Below are 12214 nucleotides of genomic sequence, written 5' to 3'. Positions count from 1 at the left end.
AAAAATATAAATTTATTTGTTAAAATAGAAAAAAACTTAAAATAATATTTGATAAAATATAAGAAACTGAAATGAAATGAAATTTGATACTTTATTTTTTGTCTTTTTATTTCAAAAAAGTGAAGGACATTAATAAAAAAACGTAAAAGATGAATAGTATTAATCAACCTGACAAATTATGGATTCTACATAAACTTTAGGGCTATGGTTTTGACTCGGCCGAAGTCTAGACCGGAGCTAATGATAAGGCCAGGCCTGCTATTGGGCTTTCCAAACGAATAGGCTTGACCTGGATTTGTTGAAAATACCCTGGACACGTTGAATGAAGAAGCAAAAGCTAAAAAAAAAATAAAAAATAAAAAATATGGGGAAGAATATACTCACCACCAAAAAATTTTACCACATTTACAACTAACCTAATCACCATTGATTTCTGTCAATTTAACGGTTATAATTTATTGAAAATTATTGGATCACATTTATTAATAATTATTAATTCTTAATAAATTATAACCATCAGATTGACGGAAAACAACGGTGATTTGATTGGTTGTAAATGTGGTAAACTTTTTTGGTGGTAAGTATATCCTACCCCAAAAAATATATATTAAAATTAAGAATTTATTTATCACATTAAAAATATAAAAATAATATTTTTTTTTATTTAAGCAATAAGAAACATTTAATAAAAAACATTAAATGTTTCTTAACTATTTACCTTTAAGAAACTTGTTGTTGTTAATGAAAACAGGTATAGTTTAAAAATTTTAGCATTTATTTATTTAAGTTACGAGAAGCATTTAATAGAAGACATTAAATGTTTCTTAACTAATATATTTGCGACTCTTGCGTACATCAATAAAAATGATATATTTTTAAAATGAATAAATATAAATATATCTTTTCTTATTTTAATTTAAAATGTATTATAGTATTCATTACTAAAACTTAAATAAATGGGTAAAGAATTTGTATTGTAGGAGATAAATTATTTCCGGTGAGTCCAAAACTATATCGTTTTAGAACAAAAATCAAGATATTTTTGTAATTATAATATATTAGAGGTTATATTAGTCTTTATCATTATAATTTTTTAATCTTATAATTTAAAATGATGTCATTTTACATTTATTAGAGATAACTTCATCTCCGGTGGTGGTTACTGTGGAATTACTTTTCTCTAAATAAATATACTCTTATTAATTGTCTTTTAATTTTTTCTATAAATGTATAAAATTCTGACAAAAAGCGAGCGTTGTGATCCAAAACATCACAAAGCTTAAGAAGGTGGGGTTATGTTTGAAGAGAAGTGAGATCGTGGTAAATTACAAAAGTATGCTTAGTTAGTACCAAAACTAAGTTGTTTCCAAAAGTTATTGAAGAGAAGATTGAATTTGCAGGCATAAACAAAAGTGAAAGACACGATGATATCTTATCATTGATTATTGAAACAAGCAACCTCTAATTTCCGCGTCGCAGGTTAAAAATGTCTTACACATGGACCTCTGCTCTCAGGGTCACTCTTCTACTTCTCCTTGTTGTCGCTATTGTTGTTGCTTGTTTTACTCTCCCAATTGAAAAGGTTCCTTTTTTATTTAACCCCTTCTCAGCTCTCCTTCAATTCCATTTCCGGGTCCCTCTGATTTTCCTCCTTTTTTCTATAAAAAAAAAAAATTATATCGCTCTTTAGACTAGTTCTTTCTGTTGAAATGGGGTGGGTTCATTTTTGTTCAAATGATTAATTGCCTGATATAATCACGTTTTGATAACTCATTTTTATCTGCGGCTTCCATTTATGAAGATATTTCTTGTTTCATGAAATGGGATCCGGTGATGATTGTCTCATTGCTCTGATGCATGACACAACCTTGTACAATGTTTAGAACAGGAGTATTATTGGAAAATGAAGATTTTGTTTTAATTTGTTTTCAAATCTACATACTAATATACGGTGTAAGCATATTGTGAACTTATCGAAAATAAATAAAATTAGAAGATAGCATCTCATAAGTTATGGCTTTTTGACCCTTATGCCCCTTAATTAATAATTAATTACCAAATTGCCCTTCATTCAAAACTATTTCGAAAATTTACCCTCCCCAACAAACATAACACCAATCTGCCCCTATTTGACCGTTGACCACGAAGCCTACCCGGGTACATCATTACCTACCCGGGTAAATTTTGAAACTTTTTATCTACCCGAGTATGTAGGGGTGTACCCGGGTAGAGTTCTTGAATCTGGGAAAATGTTTGAATTATTTACCCGGGTAAGGAGCAGTGTACCCGGGTAAACATCGACGGTAGGGTTTTAAAATACCCCAGCAGCCCCATTTCGAAAACCCACAAAAGGGGTACCCGAGTAGAGCTGCTGGAGGAGTGTCTTCTTGAGCGATTTCAGGCATAATCTTGCACCAATTCGTCTTGTTTGTGATCATCATTCGCGGACCTTGCAACCTCTCTGCCTTCTACCGATTGAAATCGATCAAAGGTGCATTTTTTTTTCAGTTTTTTCAATTATGTTATGATTTCTGTTCTGATTCATTGTATTTTCGTTTATATCATTTGATTCTGTCCGAATTATTTTATCAATTTGTATGTCATACGCTTACCCTAACCCTAACCCTGAATCTAACCCTAACCCTAACCCTAACCCTAACATGTATCTAATTTCTGATTTTGGTTATTTTTTCAGTTTAATAGTGTGACACAATGACCTCTCGACGCGTTTCAAAGCTGCCAGTGACCCATTCCGAGAGAAGAACCAAGAGTCGTCACGATGGGTCGTCATCCTCTCAGCCCCAGGCTGCTTCGAGTCAGGCTCCGGACTTGACGTTCGGATATTTGTTTGAGGATGACATACCTTCACACGAGAAGTTCGTGAAGTTTTTCATGACCCGGAAGATCTGCGAACCGAAATCACTGGATTCGGCATTCTTCAACCTAGAGCGTTTTGACATTGTGCCGCTTCTTGAGCAGACACATTTACTTCACCTGGCGGAGATGCGGTGCCCATACTCGGAGGTTATGGTAAGAGCCTTCTACCAGAACCTTGGCTACTCGCAAGGCGAGCTGACTTCCCGTGTCTGCGGGATTGATATCATCATGACTTCCCGTGTCTGCGGGATTGATATCATCAACGTTTTCTTCAAATGGTTGAAAATGTGAGTAATTATACCGTACATTACCTAATTTCATCAACGTTTTCTTCAATTCCACATTCCTAAAACGGGTATTGAAGTTGCTTCCGATGTGACGTAGACAAAATACATGATAAGCATATGGAGGCTGCCACCCTCCGTGGTCTTTCACCGCCCTTATGATGCTTCGATGACGATCGGATATTAGACAAATACCATGCCTATGTGTGACATGAAAACGTAAAAGGCTAAGAAACCAGGACCAATCATCCAACCTCTCACCTGGAGGAACAACAACAAAGTCAATAGGGATGAGCTCAGAAATTATTTACAGTATGAAGTGGCAAAGAAGGGTCACATGCTTTCACATACCCCAAAGCAAAATTATTTACTCACCTGGAGGAACAACAGCAAAGGCAATAGGGAGCAGATCCATCTCCATCCTGAGATGTTGCAATCAATAGAGTACCTCTGTACTTCCCATACAGATGAGTGCCGTCAATTTGAATTATAGGCTTGCAGTGTTTGAATGCTTCAATGCATTGGTGAAATGTCCAAAAAACCCTTTGAAATACGGCCCTGTCTGTATAAACCCGACGTTCATCAAAACATTGATTTGTATCAAGTTTGAACACAGAACCCACATTCACCTCCGTCATATACTTCAGCCAATTTGGCAAGAATGCGTACGATTTCTCCCAGTCACCAAACAACTTAACGATGGCCTTCATTTTTGCCTTTCAGGCCTTCCTGTACGTTATGTTGTATCCATATGTTCCCTGTATCCTCTCCTGTATCAGAGCTGGTCTTGTGGATGGATCTTCCTTTAACATATCTGGAAAAAAAAATAACTTTACCATATTCTCAATTAATCTGAATCATTAAATACACAGTAGAATACATACTCATTATAGCCGCACAAATGACATTTGAATCCAACTGTCTATGATCCTGTGCTACGCCTTGATTTAGGCATGTGTGACCTTGACCCCATTTACGGACCACCCAATTAGCTCCCTTCTTCGGCTTAATTGCCCTCATATACCAGGGACAACCGTCAGCATGGTTTTTACACTTCATAACAAATCTTGACTCGTCGCTTTTTTCAACTATGGCTGTCCTGCGCCCCTTCATACAATGTATCTTCACAGCATGTTGCAATTCTGGTTTGGACCCAAATTCTTGTTGCACAAATAACGGATCTCCTAACTTCCAACCTCCGTGCAAGTCATCATCGCCATATAGGATCTCCAACTCGTCATTAGGGTGCGCCCAGTTAATGAATGAATAATGTTGGCTTTCATTCCAGAATGGCTCCTCAGACCCTGCATCTAAAGATCAACTCTCATTTGTCTGAATGAATACCACCACAAATAATAAATTGTCTAAAGCAAATGTTCAAATTTAATAACTTACCACTACTGACTGGGTCGACATGAAGTGGTGACAAGGCTGGGGTACCGAGACTTACGGCGCTCATGTCAGCCTCAAAATTACCGTCCACGTCAGTGTCTGACGAATCACCTTCTGGAATATCACTTTCAGGTTCTCCCTCATCTTCGCTGTCCACATAGTCCTCGTCTTCATCCTCTTCATCCTCATCCAATGCTACCTGAGGAGGTGCAGAAGATCGTACAACTGTATCTTCTTGACCGGTACAGTGTGCAGTAGTGGTTGTATGCACCGGTAAAGATGAAGATTGTCCAACATCAACTTCAACATATATCTCAATATATTTTAATACTTTCCATTCAACAAACGCATCTGTTACGAACTCCACATCTTCATCATCATTTATATCGTTTCCAATGTAGTATATTGTATTCATATCCACTACAGTCTCTAACCTGGCTATCATGCGGTGGATGGAATGTATGCCTTCTGACCCCATTTTTTGAAGAATTCTCTCCTTCAGTTCATTGCATGTAGTGCCCACTTTGATTTTCATCGTTTTTGTTTTTCCTTCAAATCGGACACCGTTCGGACCTTCAAAATGCCTCCCATTGTAGTAAATAACTATAGGAACCATGTTTGGACTTGAACTCATCTTTCACACAAAAATTAGATCTAGGTTTTGGGTTTGGAGGTTGGTTCGGATTTTTTAGCACAAAATGGGAGTGTGGAGATGTAATCTCAATGTCCCACCAAGATTCAGCTTTCTGAAATGATGAGATGAAATATGTGTGATGTTTCGGATTAGAGAGGGTAAGAGAGAAAGATTTGGGGTTTCAAAAACCCTATACCTCGCAACAATGGCCGAAACCCATACATATTGGGGTTTCTGGACGCGATTTACCCGGGTACACTGCTCCTTACCCGGGTAAATAATTCAAACATTTTCCCAGATTCAAGAACTCTACCCGGGTACACCCCTACATACTCGGGTAGATAAAAAGTTTCAAAATTTACCCGGGTAGGTAATGGTGTACCCGGGTAGGCTTCGTGGTCAACGGTCAAACAGGGGCAGATTGGTGTTATGTTTGTTGGGGAGGGTAAATTTTCGAAATAGTTTTGAATGAAGGGCAATTTGGTAATTAATTATTAATTAAGGGGCATAAGGGTCAAAAAGCCCATAAGTTATAGCATAGTGAGCTAGGTTTACATATGGGAACCCCCTCTCCCTTGTATCATGCATCCAAACCGCAATGCCACTTTTATAATATTCTTCACTGCAAGCATCACATTTGGATTTTCATTCCTGAAAAATTACCCAAATGTTCTGGTTACGCAGAGATTTTGAATTTTTTTTCCAGTTTTTGCTCTGCAGATTCTGAAGGATTTCTTGACATGGGTTGATCGTGATCTTGGGCCATGGGGTCCCCTTGCTCTGTAAGTCAGTTTGCATTTTTGACCACTTAAATTTCCATCTGGTAACTATCTCTTTTTGTATTTTTAAACAATCTGCTAATCGTGATACTTATTTCTATTCATCTAATTGCTCTAGTTTAGACTACAATTTATGGGGTTAGTCTTCAAAGCAGAATGTCCATGTATTTTCATAGTCTGATAAGTTTTATATCAATTGTAGTGCTACGGAAAAGAATAATTATACACATACAAGTGGGCATATTAAAATATCACATGGCTGTTAAGTCAGTAATATGGAAAATGATTGATTTGAATGCATCAATTTGTGAACTCATGTTTGTTTGGTGATTTTCAGGGCAGTTGCTTACATTCCTTTGACTATCTTGGCAGTCCCAGCCTCTGTACTTACAGTAAGAATCGCTGATACCCTGGCATTTCCTTCAAACCTTATTGAACTTTTTGTAGAGTAATTTTGAATTCTCAAGTACCTGCATTGTTGCTCAGAGCTGTTCTTTGAAAGAACTGTTTAATATTTGTGATTATCACCTTTATGCATTTGTAAATTGCATTTGTCAAAGGTCATCATTTTACATGTTTAAATTCTACAAACTAGGTGACATTGCTCGTTATACTTTTTTAAATTTTTCACTATAAAATATGTTCGTTTGGCCATTGTTTGATGTAAGTTCTGAGCACCTCTATCATTTCTTAAATGATTCATGTGTAATTTATGGTGTATAATAAAGTGCATGCATTATAAACAGTTTATTCATTACTTTAAATCTCCTTTGCAATGCCTGGTGGAGAATAGAACTTGAAAAACAAAGTCGGAAATAAATTTGTTGAGTCGCCTTACATGATACTCCTTGTTCAGCTTGGCGGTGGTTATCTATTTGGCCTTCCAGTTGGCTTTGTTGCTGACTCTATTGGTGCAACCGTTGGTGCTGTAGCTGCATTTCTTCTTGGTAGAACAGTAAGTTTATCAAGTTTTGCATTTATTAGTAGTTGTCAAATTAAAAATAGTAGCAAATTTTCTCGTTACCATTGAATAGTTCATTAATTTAGGTTTTTGTTGAGATATATAAAACCATTAAAAAGTCCTCACCCACCAGCTTAAGCTTTTGGGTTGAATTGGTTTTTTACATGGTATTAGAGCCTCGTGTCCCGGGTTCGATCCTCGCCGCCCCCCACTTTCTTTCAAGTGGAATTTCTTTGTTCGCACAGGTAGGTGAGCCTGTGCATTGTCCACCCTTCAAGCCCAGTGGGCTCTCGTGTGAGAGAGCATGTTGAGATATATAAAACCATGAAAAAGCCCTCACCCACCAGCTTAAGCTTTTGGGTTGAATTGGTTCTTTACAGTTTTTCTAAATTAGTACAATATGCTCTTTCTATGTCGCTTTTTCTTCATGTACATGTTTCTTGAAATTTCCTCAGCCTTCCAGTTGGGCTGCATATTGGTCCACGTGTTTCTGCATTATGATATAGTTCTTTGTTTCCTCTGAGGCTATTTCTTAATTTATTTGTCTATTTGTGTAGATTGGGAGATCACTTGTTGTTTCTAGGTTGAGGGATTATCCACAGTTTAGATCAGTGGCAATTGCAATTCATAGATCTGGCTTTAAGGTTTGTAGACTTAATATTAGTTGTCATGAATCAACTCTCCCAAATCCTTAAATTGTTATTTTATTACATCTCTTAACATTAGTTAATAATGTTTTTTAAGTTCTTGTGTCTTTTGATGCTTAATTTAATGTTCCACTACTTGTTATCTTATTTGTTCTTTTGGAATTCTTGTTTCTGACTTAGAGCTCAAGGTGAAGCAAGTGGGTCATGAAATTATGTAGACTTTAACATGATATAATTGTGATGTACAGGTTTGATTGCCTGTTAAAATAAGCAAGAAGTATACTTTCTAATTAAAAGCTATCTTGTTATGTTGATTAATAGTAATGAGTTACATCAAACATGAAATCATCGGTACTGTGGATGTCTCTTCTTTAGTGGCAGTGGCTCACATGCAGTGGATAATTTGCTTACCTTTGCTCATCCACCTTCCAACATGCACAAAAAAATTTGTTAGAGAAATTTAAACATTAATGTGATCTTCACCTAATAACTTAATCTTTTGGGTTGAAATAACTCTTTATATGGTATCATCATAACCTTTGTGACCGATTCTCACTACCCCCATTCTATTAATAAATAATTAAAATTTGTGGAGTTTCTTAACATAGGTAAGTGACTCTGTGTATTGTCCCCATTTCAAGACCAATAGGCTCTTGTCTAAGGTGATGTGTTAAAGAAATATAAAATTATTAATCTGACTTTGTTTTTATTTTTGTGTCTGTCTTCACAGATTGTGTTACTGCTTCGGCTTGCTCCATTACTACCATTTAACTTGTTAAATTACCTGCTGTCCATGACACCTGTTCCACTAGGGGAATACATGTTGGCTTCCTGGTTAGGAATGATGGTATCATCTTCATCCCTAATCAATTATATGTTGGGGACTAACTCTAACAATAAATTTCTCTTTTCATGCTTTACAATATTCAGAATTGTTGAGCGCTAATTCATTTCTTCTTGGTCACTTATTGTATTCTATTTATTTAAAAAATGGTTTATCTGGATGATTTTTAATTAGGAGATGCATATGATTAATGGAAAACAGGACATTTTTAAAAGCTATCAGAGTTATCCCTTTTGATTTGTGGCCAAATAAATAAATTAATATGTCTTTCCTTTTGATTGTTTGTACTGCCACATTGAAAGCACATTGTGCATGGATGTGGGTAATGGATATCTTTAAATTAATGATTTGAGTCTAAATATTAAAATTTGAGATCCATTGATTTAAAAGGAATGTGGTTTTATTGTGCTTATGGTCTATGTTGAGATATATAGTCCCACATTGGTTGTATGTGCAACTAATGTGGAGTTTATAAGACCTTAGGCACTCCCACCCTTTGAGCTAGCTTTTGGGGTGGTGTATCCTAAGGTTCTTTACATGGTATCAGAGCCTCGCCACCCCCCATTTTCTCTTGTGGCGTTTCTTAGCACAGGTAGGCTGGGCCTGTTGCATTGTCCACTCTTCAAGCCCAATGGGCTCTCGTGTGAGGGGGCGTGGCCTATTGGGCTCTCGTGTGAGGGGGCGTGTTGAGATATATAGTCCCACATTGGTTGTGCAACTAATGTGGAGTTTATAAAACCTTAGACACTCCCACCCTTTGAGCTAGCTTTTGGGGTGGTGTATCCCAAGGTTCTTTACAGTCTATAATGTTATGACGGAGTCTACAAATGCATTCGACGTGTAATCAACCCTGTGATTTTTATTGTCGATACTTATATTTTAGCAAGATGGTACATTTAGTTAAGCAATTAAAAAGGAACTCTAAAAGTGTGATTAAGTTTGATGTTGGTATACCTGTATAATATATCACTATCTGCATCAGTTTTGACTTTGAAATTTGGTTTTGATGTAAAAGGAATGTGGTTTTTTATGGTCTATTATGTTAAGACTGAATCTACAAATGCATTCCACGAGTAATCAACCATGTGATTTATATTCTACCTACTTATGTTTTAGCAAGATAGTACATTTAATTAAGCTATTAAAAAAGAACTCTTAAAGTGTGACTAAGTTTGATGTTTGTATACCTGTATAGTATATCATTATCTGCTTCAGTTTTCACTTTGAAATTAGGTTTTGGGAAGTATATATCTTGGTATGTAATCATTTGGGTTAACTTTGAATAAATCGATGAACAAGTTGAAATAACCCCAATAAGGTTCCTTAGTGCTCATGCTGTCATTATTTGTATTACAAATTTCGTTTAACTCAACAATTAATGCTCCCGTTCCCCTTTTGGATTTATGGTATAAACTGGGTAGTTTCCAAGTGTTATTAAAGCTCACTAGATGGCATTCGGGTAACAGCTGTTCTTAATACCTCCAATGTTGTTACTGTTGCAGCCAATAACACTGATACTTGTATATGTTGGAACAACACTCAAATATCTATCTGATGTGACACATGGTTGGGGCAATTTCTCAAAGACTCGTTGGGTAAGAGATGCTATCCTTTATTCCTTAGATTAATGAACCTTTTAAGGGCTCTTTAGCTCTGGTTTATCTTTTTCTGATGAACATCTAAGATGGCTTGGAGGGTGCAATCTTTCGATTTTCTTGATTGGATCAAATAGGTGAGCTTTAACTCATATTATCTTCAGCAGATATAACATATTTCTTTCTCTTTTGGATGCAGGCTTTGATCTTTTTTAGCCTAGTAATATCTGGTAAGTTATGTTGTCTCCCCACATAAATATAGAATATGAATCTGCTGTGCTCTATCCAGAAGTTTATATTTCTCTCTCTTCCCTATGTGTCTTGCTCCTATTTTCTTTGCATGTGACGGTTGGCTGGCTTGCCTTTGTCTGCTACAAGCCCAGTGCTGCAATGGCTGGGCTGTGGATGGGTGGCCGAGAGCTCAAGACTCATACTCTCTTCCCAGGGTCTCTATTTTGAGTTTCTAACACCACTTATTATTTTTTAGGTGGCAGAAGGAAAAAATGCATAAACTTTTAGTAGGCAAATGAGGGATAGCACAAAATAATCTATATCATATTACATATAGTCATTGCCTCAATTCATTACGTACTTTATGCTTAAATTGTTTTGGATTTTCAACAGTATTTGGGAGTGGGTGAGTTATGTCAGGAATCAAGATGTTCACTTAGATTAGTACTTTTATTTGCATATAATTGTTATTTAGAATTAATATGTTTAATGTAATGTGTCTCACATGGTATAAATAACTATACAAGTATTAGATTAGAGAATCTATAGTTAAATTATAGACCATAATGATAGGTAAAATTATTGAGGCTGGAAAAGTAGTTTAAGACCAAAAGTCCATTATTTTTTATGATTAGCCAGGCTGAAGTAATATTTTCGGTTATGCGCAGTGGTTCTGATGATATGTGTTACTAAAGTTGCCAAGTCGTCTTTGGATAAAGCCTTGGCTGAATGTGAAGATATGGATGACACTACATCTTCGCCAGAGCTACCGATTGTGACTGAACCTTCAGTAGATCTCAATCAGCCTCTCATAATTAGATAAATCAGGATGAACACAATCATTTAAAGTAATATCCTGCTTGTAAATTCTTTCTCCACCCCCACCTTCAAAGGCTACGTTTTTTAAAGCTTAAGCACTGCTTCTTATTTGTGATTTGTACAGTTCCTACATTTAAAATGTAGTTTGTGACATAAATGGCTAATTATGCAATCAAGATGAGACTAACGGCATAAAAGATCATAATAGAAACCATTCCTATATTTGCGTTGAATATTTTCGTTTATTACGTCTAATTATTTTATATTAGCAATATTTTAATTTAATCAATATTGACTAGTGTGTTCATGGTTATATCTCATGAAGCAAAGAAAATAAAATTGTCAGTACTATTTATACATATTAAATCTCCCGTTATTATGTTGTTTAATTTTATTGTATATTTGGGAAACAAAATAAAATTGTATATACGGATAATTATTAGCTCTGCAATTTTAATGTTTTTGTAGAAAAAGTGACAAAATTTGAACCCTCTAATCTCTGACAGCAACTAACACTAACTATGCTCTGTTCCAACTTCCAACCAATAGCCTCAGGTCATGCTCAAGTTACTTGGTTCACTGCCTCATATTAAGTGTACTAAAAAATAGTTAAGAGCTCAATGCACACCAAAGAGAAAAGGAAAGCATTTCTTATTGCGGGGAATATTATTTATTCAACTTGGATTAAATCAAAAGCAACCCCTCCTTGTGATAAAGGTGAGGCAACATCATATGAAACGTCATTATGAATCTTTGAATGCCTAGTATTGGTGCCAAGAGCTTCTTTTTCGTTTCCAACAAAGGAAAAGCCATTCTCTAGCATTTTTATAAAATTTTGTCACTACGAGTAAACTTTTCCTCTCTTCTTGTTGCTGAATCTTGGGGTTTAAGGGACCCTACAATTCCTTGATGGAAGGGCTAAACAATATTCTGTTATTGCGAGGTTTCTAAAGTGCAAATCTACACATTATGTTTTATGTTATTCTATAGTCACAACCTCAGAAAACGCTCATCAGCCTCTTGGGTGAGGCACAAAAAAAGATTGAGAGACATTGATTCCAAAAAAGAACTAAACTTTATTACAAGAAGAATCATTTATGTGTGGTTAAAATACATAGTAAAGTTTTTTACAGCATAAAAACATATATTGG

General features: G+C 35.8%; 1 protein-coding gene across 1 annotated transcript; it reads left to right on the top strand.

The window, feature by feature from the left end:
- Positions 1-1486: 1486 nt before the first annotated feature.
- LOC133291315 (uncharacterized) lies at positions 1487-11120 on the top strand. Its single transcript, XM_061489566.1, has 9 exons — positions 1487-1582; positions 5908-5969; positions 6304-6358; positions 6823-6921; positions 7485-7571; positions 8305-8421; positions 9921-10013; positions 10213-10243; positions 10913-11120. Exons 1-9 carry the CDS (start codon positions 1487-1489, stop codon positions 11065-11067), a joined length of 795 nt encoding a protein of 264 aa, XP_061345550.1. The 3' UTR covers positions 11068-11120.
- Positions 11121-12214: the final 1094 nt, after the last annotated feature.

This window comes from Gastrolobium bilobum, unplaced genomic scaffold (assembly GCF_033153095.1).
Source record: "Gastrolobium bilobum isolate Gb01-03AN ecotype WA unplaced genomic scaffold, APGP_CSIRO_Gbil_v1 utg7904, whole genome shotgun sequence".
NCBI classification, from domain to species: domain Eukaryota; kingdom Viridiplantae; phylum Streptophyta; class Magnoliopsida; order Fabales; family Fabaceae; genus Gastrolobium; species Gastrolobium bilobum.
The sequence above is the reverse complement of the archived record's forward strand: the minus strand, read 5'-3'. Positions and strand labels throughout refer to the sequence as shown.

Excerpts from the sequence above, each read along its gene's own strand:
- LOC133291315 (XM_061489566.1), top strand. The coding sequence starts at position 1,487 with ATGTCTTACACATGGACCTCTGCTCTCAGGGTCACTCTTCTACTTCTC. Across the intron at positions 5,970-6,303 it reads CCATGGGGTCCCCTTGCTCT|GGCAGTTGCTTACATTCCTT; the intron begins GTAAGTCAGTTT and ends GGTGATTTTCAG. Across the intron at positions 10,014-10,212 it reads ATTTCTCAAAGACTCGTTGG|GCTTTGATCTTTTTTAGCCT; the intron begins GTAAGAGATGCT and ends TTTTGGATGCAG.